Source organism: Bombina bombina, chromosome 3 (assembly GCF_027579735.1).
Source record: "Bombina bombina isolate aBomBom1 chromosome 3, aBomBom1.pri, whole genome shotgun sequence".
NCBI classification, from domain to species: domain Eukaryota; kingdom Metazoa; phylum Chordata; class Amphibia; order Anura; family Bombinatoridae; genus Bombina; species Bombina bombina.
In genome coordinates, this window is record NC_069501.1 from 192,100,462 (window position 1) to 192,114,585 (window position 14,124).

Here is a 14,124-nt window from a genome sequence, read left to right on the forward strand (position 1 = left end):
CTTGTGTCACAGAAATTGTTGCCAACACTGGCATAGGTGCTCTAATTCTCATTTTTGAATAAGTAACATATATTTTCAAAGGGTTAATAACCATTGGGCCACTGATTTCACTATGAATATATACAGGGTAGATCCCCCTCCATGCCATGCAATTGTTTTTAGCCTGGCCCAATGGTGTTTTTGGCACAGAAATTGATGCAAACCCTGTCATAGGTGACATAATTCTAATTTTTGAATAAGTAACAGTTATTTTCGAAGGGTTTATAACCATTTGGCCTCTGATTTCACTATGAATATATACAGGGTATTTATTCATAGTGAAATCAGTGGCCCAATGGTTATTAACCCTTTTAAAATATATGTAACTTATAAAAAAAATGAGAATTAGAGCACCTAAATCAGTGTTGGCATCAATTTCTTTTAGTGAAATCAGTGGCCCAATGGTTATTAACCCTTTGAAAATATCTGTTACTTATTAAAAAATGAGAATTATGTCACCTATGCCAGGGTTGGCATCAATTTCTGTGCCAAAAACACCATTGGGCCAGGCTAAAAACAATTGCATGGCATGGAGGGGGGTCTACCCTGTATATATTCATAGTGAAATCAGTGGCCCAATGGTTATTAACCCTTTGAAAATATATGTTACTTATTCAAAAATGAGAATTATGTCACCTATGCCAGGGTTGGCATCAATTTCTGTGCCAAGAACACCATTGGGCCAGGCTAAAAATAATTGCATAGCATGGAGGGGGATCTACCCTGTATATATTCATAGTGAAATCAGTGGCCCAAAGGTTATTAACCCTTTGAAAATATCTGTTACTTATTCGAAAATGAGAATTATGTCACATATGACAGGGTTGACATCAATGTATGTGCCAAAAACACCATTGGGCCAGGCTAAAAACCATTGCATGGCATGGAGAGGGATCTACCCTGTATATATTCATATTGAAATCAGTGGCCGAATGGTTATTAACCCTTCGAGAATATCTGTTACTTATTCAAAAATGAGAATTAGAGCACCTATGCCAGCGTTGGCATCAAATTCTGTGCCCAAAACACCATTGGGCCAGGCTAAAAATAATTGCATAGCATGGAGGGGGATCTACCCTGTATATATTCATAGTGAAATCAGTGACCCAATGGTTATTAACCCTTTGAAAATAACTGTTACTTATTAAAAAATGAGAATTATGTCACCTATGCCAGGGTTGGCATCAATTTCTGTGCCAAAAACACAATTGGGCCAGGCTAAAAACAATTGCATAGCATGGAGGGGGATCTACCCTTTATATATTCATAGTGAAATCAGTGGCCCAATGGTTATTAACCCTTTGAAAATATCTGTTACTTATTTAAAAATGAGAATAATGTCACCTATGCCAGTGTTGGATTAAATTTCTGTGCCAAAAACACCATTGGGCCAGGCTAAAAATAATTGCATGTCATGGAGGGGGATATACCCTGTATATATTCATAGTGAAATCAGTTGCCCAATGGTTATTAACCCTTTGAAAATATATGTTACTTATTTAAAAATGAGAATAATGTCACCTATGCCAGGGTTGGCAACAATGTATGTGCCCAAAACACCATTGGGCCAGGCTAAAAACAATTGCATGGCATGGAGGGGGATCTACCCTGTATATATTCATAGTGAAATCAGTGGCCCAATGGTTATTAACCCTTTGAAAATATCTGTTACTTATTCAAAAATGAGAATTAGAGCACCTATGCCAGTGTTGGCAACAATTTCTGTGCCCAAAACACCATTGAACCAGGCTAAAAACAATTGCATGTCATGGAGGGAGATCTAACCTGTATATATTCATAGTGAAATCAGTGGCCCAATGGTTATTAACCCTTTGAAATTATATGTTACTTATTAAAAAATGAGAATTATGTCACCTATGCCAGGGTTGGCATCAATTTCTGTGCCAAAAACACCATTGGGCCAGGCTAAAAACAATTGCATGGCATGGAGGGGGGTCTACCCTGTATATATTCATAGTGAAATCAGTGGCCTAATTGTTATTAACCCTTTGAAAATATCTCTTACTTAATCAAAAATGAGAGCTGTGTCACCTATGCCAGGGTTGGCACCAATTTCTGTGCCCAAAACACCATTGGGCCAGGCTAAAAACAATTGCATGTCATGGAGGGAGATCTATCCTGTATATATTTATAGTGAAATCAGTGGCCCAATCGTTATTAACACTTTGAAAATATCTGTTACTTATTCAAAAATGAGAATTATGTCACCTATGCCAGGGTTGGCATCAATTTCTGTGCCAAAAACACCATTGGGCCAGGCTAAAAATAATTGCATAGAATGGAGGGGGATCTACCCTGTATATATTCATAGTGAAATCAGTGGCCCAAAGGTTATTAACCCTTTGAAAATATCTGTTACTTATTCGAAAATGAGAATTATGTCACATATGACAGGGTTGGCATCAATGTATGTGCCAAAAACACCATTGGGCCAGGCTAAAAACCATTGCATGGCATGGAGAGGGATCTACCCTGTATATATTCATATTGAAATCAGTGGCCGAATGGTTATTAACCCTTCGAGAATATCTGTTACTTATTCAAAAATGAGAATTAGAGCACCTATGCCAGCGTTGGCATAAATTTATGTGCCCAAAACACCATTGGGCCAGGCTAAAAACAATTGCATGTCATGGAGGGGGATCTGCCCTGTATATATTCATAGTGAAATCAGTGACCCAATGGTTATTAACCCTTTGAAAATAACTGTTACTTATTCAAAAATGAGAATTATGTCACCTATGCCAGTGTTGGATTAAATTTCTGTGCCAAAAACACCATTGGGCCAGGCTAAAAACAATTGCATGGCATGGAGGGGGATCTACCCTGTATATATTCATAGTGAAATCAGTGGCCCAATGGTTATTAACCCTTTGAAAATATCTGTTACTTATTTAAAAATGAGAATAATGTCACCTATGCCAGGGTTGGCATCAATGTATGTGCCCAAAACACCATTGGGCCAGGCTAAAAACAATTGCATGTCATGGAGGGGGATCTACCCTGTGTATATTCATAGTGAAATCAGTGGCCCAATGGTTATTAACCCTTTGAAAATATCTGTTACTTATTCAAAAATGAGAATTATGTCACCTATGCCAGTGTTGGCATCAATTTCTATGCCAAAAACACAGTTGGGCCAGGCTAAAAACAATTGCATGGCATGGAGGGGGATCTACCCTGTATATATTCATAGTGAAATCAGTGGCCCAATGGTTATTAACCCTTTGAAAATATCTGTTACTTATTCAAAAATGAGAATTAGAGCACCTATGCCAGTGTTGGCAACAATTTATGTGCCCAAAACACCATTGAACCAGGCTAAAAACAATTGCATGTCATGGAGGGAGATCTAACCTGTATATATTCATAGTGAAATCAGTGGCCCAATGGTTATTAACCCTTTGAAATTATATGTTACTTATTCAAAAATGAGAATTATGTCACCTATGCCAGGGTTGGCATCAATTTCTGTACCAAAAACACAACTGGGCCAGGCTAAAAACAATTGCATAGCATGGAGGGGGATCTACCCTGTCTATATTCATAGTGAAATCAGTGGCCCAATGGTTATTAACCCTTTGAAAATAGCTGTTACTGATTCAAAAATGAGAATTATGTCACCTATGCCAGTGTTGGCATCAATTTCTGTGCCCAGTAGACCATTGGGCCAGGCTAAAAATAATTGCATGTCATGGAGGGGGATCTACCCTGTATATATTCATAGTGAAATCAGTGGCCCAATGGTTATTAACCCTTTGAAAATATCTATTACTTATTCAAAAATGAGAATTAGAGCACATATGCCAGTGTTGGCATCAATTTCTATGCCCAAAACACCATTGGGCCAGGCTAAAAACAATTGCATGGCATGGAGGGGGATCTACCCTGTATATATTCATAGTGAAATCAGTGGCCCAATGGTTATTAACCCTTTGAAAATATCTGTTACTTATTTAAAAATGAGAATAATGTCACCTATGCCAGGGTTGGCATCAATGTATGTGCCCAAAACACCATTGGGCCAGGCTAAAAACAATTGCATGTCATGGAGGGGGATCTACCCTGTGTATATTCATAGTGAAATCAGTGGCCCAATGGTTATTAACCCTTTGAAAATATCTGTTACTTATTCAAAAATGAGAATTATGTCACCTATGCCAGTGTTGGCATCAATTTCTATGCCAAAAACACAGTTGGGCCAGGCTAAAAACAATTGCATGGCATGGAGGGGGATCTACCCTGTATATATTCATAGTGAAATCAGTGGCCCAATGGTTATTAACCCTTTGAAAATATCTGTTACTTATTCAAAAATGAGAATTAGAGCACCTATGCCAGTGTTGGCAACAATTTATGTGCCCAAAACACCATTGAACCAGGCTAAAAACAATTGCATGTCATGGAGGGAGATCTAACCTGTATATATTCATAGTGAAATCAGTGGCCCAATGGTTATTAACCCTTTGAAATTATATGTTACTTATTCAAAAATGAGAATTATGTCACCTATGCCAGGGTTGGCATCAATTTCTGTACCAAAAACACAACTGGGCCAGGCTAAAAACAATTGCATAGCATGGAGGGGGATCTACCCTGTCTATATTCATAGTGAAATCAGTGGCCCAATGGTTATTAACCCTTTGAAAATAGCTGTTACTGATTCAAAAATGAGAATTATGTCACCTATGCCAGTGTTGGCATCAATTTCTGTGCCCAGTAGACCATTGGGCCAGGCTAAAAATAATTGCATGTCATGGAGGGGGATCTACCCTGTATATATTCATAGTGAAATCAGTGGCCCAATGGTTATTAACCCTTTGAAAATATCTATTACTTATTCAAAAATGAGAATTAGAGCACATATGCCAGTGTTGGCATCAATTTCTATGCCCAAAACACCATTGGGCCAGGCTAAAAACAATTGCATGGCATGGAGGGGGATCTACCCTGTATATATTCATAGTGAAATCAGTGGCCCAATGGTTATTAACCCTTTGAAAATATCTGTTACTTATTCATAATAGTAATATTTGTATTGGTGCCAAAGTATGCCCTTTTTTCAAGTTTGTATATTCAATTGTTGTATAAAGGGATTCAACCTCTGTGTAACTACATTATATGAATCATATTATATAAATAAAACCTATAGTTTTTATTTTAAAGTCAATTTTTAAAGCAGTCTGGCAAAAAAAAAAATGAATAAGAAACCAACTTCCATGAATAAGAAACAGAATTTCAAGAATAAGAAACAGCTTGAATAAGAAACCAACTTCCTTTTGTCGCATACCTTAGAGTCTAACGACTAATCCTTTGTATCAATCGACCTTAAAAAAACATCCCATCACTTTCATTCTCAGACTGTAGAGGAACTACTAGTAGGAATAATGTATCTGGTGGCTCTGACAGCTGGGTCGTTGTGTTTATTTACACACGCAGCGCTGTAGCCGCGCCTCTTAGTCCTGTGACAGACGGGCTGCCGGAAGTGGTGTCCTTTTCTTACGACACTCATCTTGGCGTTTTTGGGTTCCTCTCGCTTTACAGCCGAGTGACGTGGAACGTCAACATTAACATGGCTGAGCCGGAGGAAGTGTCGCCGCTATCGTCCCCTTCTCCTCCGCTATCTTCTCCTGGCCCGGAGGAAGAGGAACCGGACACTTGGTGAGTTACCTTTTTTGGTTAGAAGCAAACAGGTTGACGGATGTGTAACTGAAATGAAGGAGGCGCAGGGCAGCATGCTGATCCAATAAAGAATAAACAGGTAATGAGGCTAGTGACTGGACGAGAGGGTCCAGTGGTCTGAGCGATAGGTCACAGAGAAGAACTGCAAGTATGAAACGCCTCAGAGAATGAGATGTTGTAATTGAGTGGTCTTGATAAGTGAGACACCCTAATGAGTGAAAAGTGGGTGTGAAATCACAAAAGAGTAAGTGTAAACCCTACTGAGTGAGAAATCACATAGATTGGATCGTTATAAGTTAGACTGTGGTGGGTTATTGCAAATAATGGCATATAGTGACACATTTTGTTTAGATCTCGGAATGTGTGAGAAATTCTGGTAAGAAATTGCATAGTATTTGCTTATCTAAAGTAAAAAGAGTGTAACGTTTTCTTAGCAGTAATCAAATTTACCTAATGGACACTGGAGTATTATATTGTTTGCAATTGTCTCTTTACCTTTATCATGTCATTTGAAATAGCTGCTTTTGCCTGTTGTACCCATAGCTATACTAATACTTAAAGGGACATGAACCCCCAACGTTTTCTTTCACTATTCGAATACAGCATAACATTTTAAACAACTTTCCAATTTACTTATATTATAATTTGGTTTTTTTTCTCTTGGTAGGCTTAGGAGCTGGGTGGTGATTGGTGGCTGCACATATAGGCATCTTGCCATTTGTTTACCTATTTGCTCAGCTAGCTCCCAGTAGTGTGTTGCTTCTCCTTTAATAAAGGATACTAAGAGAATGAAGAAACATGGAGAATAGAAGACAATTGGGAAAAAATGGGTTTTATGTCTCTCTTTAAGCAAGGAGGTGAGGCTGGTAGAAAGATGGGTATTAAAATGTTATTTTTCAATTGCTCTCTGGCTTTTGTGTTCACAGACAGGGATACGTCCATTGTGCATAGACATAAAGATGAGATAAGGGTCTCTGCTGTTATCAAAATCAGCTATTTCATATAGAAAATAAATCGAAAGGAGCTATTTCAGATACATTTTACAATCTGCAGCTTGTATAACACGTCACTGGAAACTCACTTAAAGAGATATGAAACTCACATATTTTTTATTTTATGATTCTGATAGAGCATGCAATTTTAAGCAACTTTCTAATTTACTCCTATTATCAAATTTCTTTGTTCTCTTGATATCTTTATTTACAAAAAAGCAGGAATGTAAGCTAAGTAGCCGGCCGATTTTTGCTTCAGCACCTGGGTAGCGCTTGCTGATTGGTGGCTAAAGCTGGCGAATGGGTAGTGAAGTTTTTATCTATATTTAAAAAAAAAAATCAAGTAGACTGTCCCTATAAAAAATGCTGTATGTGTCTTCACCAGAGAGGAATGATCAGTAGGTTTGGCTTATATTACCAAGAACACACTTTAAGCAGAAAGTGTAGTTGGAGTGCAGGAGGATGAAAATCTAGTATGTATTTCTTTATGAACCTATGTAACATATAGGTGCTTGACTGAAAAAAAAATGTAATATTTTTGTGAGTGTTTATAAAATTTGAGACCAGAGGATACAGAGAAAGAATGGTTTACAGAAGCTGTTTGATTCATGGAAAAGAAAGCCAAAAGCGGTTATGATAACATTGAATTAAGTTTACACCTCCAAATAAAATTTGTGCAAATGTAATAAACATTTTTAATCTATCAGAATTTGTTTCAAGTTACTGAGACATAAATTCAATCTAGTGAATGATCCAAGACAATGAATAAGTGATCCTAGTGAGAAATATATCCCTGCAAGAGAGTCAGTGAATGTGAGATCCCTGGGACTGCGCAAAACATCACAGTTAAGTGGTCATCATAGCATGTGAATGTTATCTCAGTGACTAATAGAGATATCACAGAAAATTAGTAGTAAGCAAACTCAGTGGCTAACATATTGAGACATACAATAGACATCCTGAAACATTCCAGTAACTTATAAAGAGTTACCAAAGACCAATTGACTTAGGGGAGACTGAATGAGATATTGAAGTGACCGACTGTGACATCAGCTCTGTTCCAGTTATTCTAATAACAATAAATGGTTTATTTGGCTCATGAGCGTGTTTATGTGATCAGATGCCTAATAAAAAAGCAAGCGCTTTGACTAATGACATTGTAATGTTTACCAGTGATGCATCTCCTTGTTACAGCTCTATTGTTTTTGTCTGAAGATAAGGCCCGGGTGATACAGTGCAGTTAGCAGGCCATCTAGTGCGTGGTGTTGTAGGGGTCATTGATCAATTCTAGGATGTCCCATAGCTTTCCAGATGTACTGATTGCTTTGATGCATAAATCAGAGGTTGACATATATAGGAATCTGGGAAGAAAATTGTGAACAAGTCCTGACCAAGTTTTTTGCATGTAAAGTTCTAAAAGCCGAGGCTCCCTGACTCAAGACAGACTTTAGTCTTTCAATAATTTTAGCCCCAATGTCATTTTGATTAAATATATTATTTTCTTTACATACACTTGCCGATACCAGGGAGTTATATATTTTATCAGTGACTAAGTTTGCTGTCACATAGGAAACGTCCCACTTGGGAGTCGTAATGCATTGCCAGAGTAGTATACCTTTGTTGCCAGTCATCACTGGCTGTGTCTTGCACAGGACCGGTTGGGGACACTTATTTAGTAATCCCTGGAGACAAATGCCACTGACAGTTCTTTAATCGGGTGCTTAGCAATTTAGAGTATTTTATTTTTGTACTCGAACGTGGCTTTTAGTTTTAATAGGATCAGTGAGTGAGTGCGTCAACCTCTGTGTTTTTCTGCTTTCTTTTTAGTTCAGTATAGTACAGCTATTCGGAAGCTTTATTGTCTGGGCCATAATGCACAGCATAATGCAAAATGCTTCTTCCCCAAGGGAAAGAACAGCCTGAGAAGCATGCATTATATTGCGCTTAATGGTTTATTAGATATAACCTTTAACTACAGATTTCCTTCCAGCCTCTTTTTGGCAGTGGAGGCGTACGTAGGTGAAAGTACTAGAAGGAAACAAGATAACTACATTTTCGCCATACAAAAAAATAAAATAAAATGTTGTGCTGTAAAATTAAGGTTTTCACTTACACATTTTTCCTGGGGAAAAATTACAGATTAAACAGTTATTCTAAATGAAATTGTAAGACATACAAACTTAAAGGAAGTAAAAGCTACAGTTGTGGCTGAAAGTATTGGTATCATTGGTATCTATGTATACATTTTAAGTTATGCATGTTTTACTTACATCCGTGTTAACTACATGTTTAATAATGTAAAGGGTATGAAAGTCAAAATGAAACTCATGCTTCAGATAGAGCATGAAACTTTAAGACTTTTGAATCTACATCTGTTCAAAAGTTCACTTGTGCAATTTGTATCTTTTTGTTTAAAGCATACCCAGGTAGGCTCAGGAGAAGCAATTCATTACTAGAAGCAAGCTGCTGATTGGTGGCTACACATATATGCCTCGTCATCAGATGTTTTCAGCTACATCACAGTAGTGCATTACTGCTCTGGAGGTGATTTTAACTGTGTTTTAACCCTTTTCAGGGATTAAACCTTCAGTTATATTTAACCAACAGTACAAAAACAAAACACTTAAGAGCATTTTGATTTTGCATTTTTATGTCCCTTTAAGGAGGCTGAACATGATTGTGTGGTTATTGTCTTTTCAAAGTATTTTGCAGAGAAGGGGGGTTGGAATTCACATCCAGCAGCCTCCTCTCATACAATGATTTAAATGGACAGTATACACCAAAAATTTTCTTATTTAAAAAGGTAGATAATCCCTTTATTACCCATTCCCTGTTTTTGCATAACCAACACAGTTATATTAATATACTTTTTATCTCTGTGATTACCTTGTATCTAAGCCTCTGCAGGCAGCCTCCTTATCTAAGTGCTTTCGACAGACATGCAGTATAGTCAATCAGTGAAGACTCCTAAATAACTTCATGGGAGTGAGCACAATGTTATCTATATGTCACACATGAACTAACACTAACTGTGAAAAACTTTCAAAATGCTCTGAGCTAAGGGGCGGTTTTCAACAGTTTAGAAATCAGTTTGAGCCTAGCTAGGTTTAGCTTTTCAAAAATACCACCAAGGGAACAAAGCAAATTTGATGATAAAAGTAAATTGGAAAGTTGTTTAAAATTGCAGGCCCTATCTGAATCGTAACAGTTTAGTTTTGACTTTACTGTCCCTTTATATCTGGCAAGTATGTGATGAAGCCAGTCAGTTAAACACAGCATTTCTATATTAATTCTTTTTAGGGTAAAGTATTGCAATTCAAACACTGCAAGTAAATTCTAATGCCTCTGTTTAGAAGATACGGTCATAGGTTTGCAATCATTTTTTTCTATGCAAATGATTGTTATAGAGGCAGGATTTAAAATGTGGATAATGCCTTGAAGGTTTTGTTTTACATTTTACATGATGTGACTTTTGCCGTGGGCTTTTTTAGTGTCAAAGTCAAAGTTTCCTTAGAGCACTAAGAGTGTTGGCGACCGTTTATTCTTTGGCAATCACCTGACTTGCTAAAATCTAGGAGCTGTAGTTATTTTATTGGTTAGACACATTAATAACTACAGATATGCCAAGTAAACCTTTATTGAATCATACTTTAGTCAGCACTATATGCTTTTTTTTTTTTTTTCTTCTTACTGACAAAGGAGTCTGCATTAAAGGGCCATTATACACTCATTTTTTCTTTGCATAAATGTTTTGTAGATGATCTATTTATATAGCCCATACATTTTTTTTTTTTTAAATAAATGTATAGTTTTGCTTGTTTAAATAACATTGCTCTGATTTTCATACTCCTAACCAAGCCCCAAAGTTTTATGTGAATACCGTCAGCTACCTTTTCCAGCTTGCTCCTGTTTGTGTAAAGGGTCTTTTCATATGCAAAAGAAGGGGGGGGGGAGGGTCTTATTTCCCACTTGCAGTGGGCTTTCCAGCTACCTTTTCAACAGAGCTAAACTGACAGCTTCTAAGTAAGTTTTTAAACAGTTTTATATTGGATTTTTATATCAGTATCTGTGCATCTTATTCTTTATAGTAGTGTCTATTACATGTAGTTATATGAAAATGAGTGTATACTGTCCCTTTAAAGAGCAATAAAAACAATGTCATGCATGGGTAGGGCTTAAAGGGAAATTATACCCCAGTTTTTTCTTTTGTGATTCAGATAGAACATGTAATTAAAAAAAGGGAAAAAAAACTCTTTAATTTACCTGTATTTTTAAATTTTCTTTGTTTCTTGGTATCTTTTGTTAAAAAAGCAGCAATTTTGCAAGAATATTATCCATTTTATGGTAGCACTATTCCGTGCCATGTAGTGCTTTAAACACCTACATAGATATCTCTTCTTCAAAGATTACCATGGGAACAAAGCAAATTTAATAATAGAAGTGAATTGGAAACTTTTTTAAAAAGTGTATGCTCTGTCTGAATCATAAAAGAAATATTGTGGGTTTCCTATCCTTTAATATGACAAATACACAAAGCAATAGATCTTTCTTTGTCGCAAAGGAGCAGATTCTTGGTAAGGTGTCCCACTTCACATGGATATCTAATGATAAATACAGGAAGGTCATACAAATCTGTGCAGCCTGCAGGATATTACATCTAGCTCAGATCATTTTTTGTAAGCTTGTCAGTTCTTAATGTTTTCAAAGCTCATACAGTATTTATTTGTCCAGACACTGCTGGGGCTGTATCTTCTAACATTGATCAGATTCCCATGGTCATTGTTAAAATACAGTTCTGTGCATTTCTATATGATCATCTTTTGCGGAAACAGGAAATCAGACAACTCCTAGAAATACTTGTATTGTATTCCCTTTTTTCTACAAGGCAAGAGGATAACATGTTTCATAAGGCTTCTACCTAGTTATTTAGTTATTCAGAGGGTGGATTTATAAAATAAATTAGTTTTTTTTAAGTAAGACTATTAAAATTGTTTTCTACATAAAGTTTTCATTTTTAGAATAATAAAGTTTTAAATTATTTTTCCAGTTAATGACTGATTTGGCTAATTACCATTAGAAAGTTCACCTCCAAATAATTTAATCTCTAGTTTCATAGGTTCATCATTCATATTTGATCAACTTTTCAGCTGTACTATACTGAAAGGAGATAAAATAGGCATTAACTTAATAAACTATTAAAATAGTTTTATTTAACTGAAACAAAAACATTATATTTTTCACTTTTTTGTTTTTACTGCTACCCCCTCCCCTCCTCACACTTAGGTCCTTGTGCAGATCTATCCCATTCCAAACAAGTTTCTATTCATTGAGCTACTTGAAACTTAGTAAGGGGTTGATTTATGTTTTAAAGAAATAGTAGACAACTTTCCAATTTACTCTACTTTGTTTTATTCTCTTGGTATCCTTTATTTAAAAACATACCTTGGTAGGCCCAGAAGCAGCAAAACACTACTGGCAGCTAGCTGCTGATTAGTAACTGCACATTTATGCCCATTGCTTACTCAATGTGTTCAACTAGCTACCAGTAGTGCATTCCTGGTCCTTTAACAAAGGATGCCAAGAGAATGAAGCAAATTTGATAATATAAGTAAATCAGTAAGTTGTGTAAAATGGTATGCTCCGTTTGAATCATGAAAGAAAAATGTTGGGTTTATGTACACTTTAAGATCTATTTCTCAACTCTATATGTTTATTTTATAACATTTTTGCTGTGAGGAAGAGGCATGTTATTTCTACAACCATAAATTCACAGTTTTGAGAACCACAAAATCAAGAATGTTATAATATCTTCTAGATAGAAAAAATGCCATACATAATCTTAAGTAAACCTCTGGGAGAGCATGGGATTGTGAGTGGATTAATGAAATTAATTTACCAAAAATAAACATTGCAGCCATAAATATACAGCCCCATGCTACATAATTAAAACCTAGTCCTTATTTCAGAATGAATAACCTTTGGGTTATCGTGTATCTTAAATAGAAACTATATTTAGATTGATAGATTTTTTTTTTTCCTCCAAAAGCATCTTATTTAAAAAAAAAAAAATTAAATTTTAAAAATAATTCTATGTGTGTGTGTATATATTGTGTGTGTGTGTGTTTATATGTGTATGTATATATATATATATACACATACATACATACATACGTACGTGTGTTTTTGCCTCTTATGAACAATCAGAAACAAATACTTTAGAAAGACTAAATTGAAATTACAGGCCCCAAAGTAGAAACTTAACGCAACAAAAGTGACACACAAGTTGAATCATTGAAACAAAATTGAGCACACCTGTGATTTCCAATTAGCCTAATTTCATGAATATGGTTATAAAATAACCCGTGAACATCAGAACGTTCTAAATTTTGGACTTATGGGGGTGTGTCTACCTGCATGTCTGCATCATGGCCCCACATGAATTTCCAGAGGAACTAAATTAATCTGATTGTTAGACTTCACACAGATGGAAAAGTATGCAGGACGATCAGTGACCAACTGAAAATCAGTTGAAACACAGTTGTAGCAGTAATCAGGAGGTATAGAACGAGCCATAGTACCACTTATCAGAGCTGCAGTGTCAGTCAACCTAAAATGATGCCACGGACAGTGTGCTACTTGCACAATCTAGCTCTGAAAAACAGTCGGGAAAGTGCTTCAGACTTGACTTGGGTTATCAATGAAAATTAGAGTTTCTGTGACAGCTCAGACAGTGCAAAGGAGATTGCATAATGTCAACTTCTATGGACAACGTCTAAGAAAAAAACCTTGCTTGCTCTTTGGCACAAAACGGCAAGAAAAAAAGAAGCCTGATGAATACTAGAAGCACATTCTTTGGTCTGATGAGACCAATATAAATTAGTTCGGTTCAGATGTGAAACAAGATGGTTTGGTGGGAACCTGGCCAGGATTATTACAGTAAATGCATAGTCCCAACAGTGAAGCACGGGGTGTAAGTGTTATGGGGCTGCATGAGCGCAAATGGTGTTGGGGAGATGACATTTATAAGATGGCACCATTAATGCCTATGGATTTACTAAAATACTTGCTGACTCCCAGTCTCTAGACGCTTGGCAGAAGAAGAATATTCTAGCATGATAATGACATGGACAATTAAGTCACCTGACTTGAATCCAATAGAACACCTTTGGGGTATTTTAAAGAGAAAGGTAGAGCAATGCAACCCCTCCAGAAAAAAAAAAAAAAAAAATGTCTGAAGAACATCTCTCCAGAAATTTGTGCAACACTGGTATCCACCATGATGAGGAGGATTGAGTCTTTCATAAAAAAATAAAGGTGGGCATACAAAGTAATGAAAAAATAAAATATTTGAATCCCAGTAATGAAAATAGCCTGTATGTGGAGCTGTCCG

General features: G+C 36.3%; 1 protein-coding gene across 2 annotated transcripts in view; it reads left to right on the top strand.

The window, feature by feature from the left end:
- Positions 1-5,567: 5,567 nt before the first annotated feature.
- The window catches only part of TBC1D23 (TBC1 domain family member 23), a 203,832-nt gene continuing 195,275 nt past the window's right edge, over positions 5,568-14,124 (top strand). For both annotated transcript variants that reach the window (XM_053706057.1, XM_053706058.1), the window contains exon 1: positions 5,568-5,721. In XM_053706057.1, the coding sequence (XP_053562032.1) occupies positions 5,633-5,721 (89 nt within the window). In that variant the 5' untranslated portion in view covers positions 5,568-5,632. The remainder of the gene's footprint in view (positions 5,722-14,124) is intronic.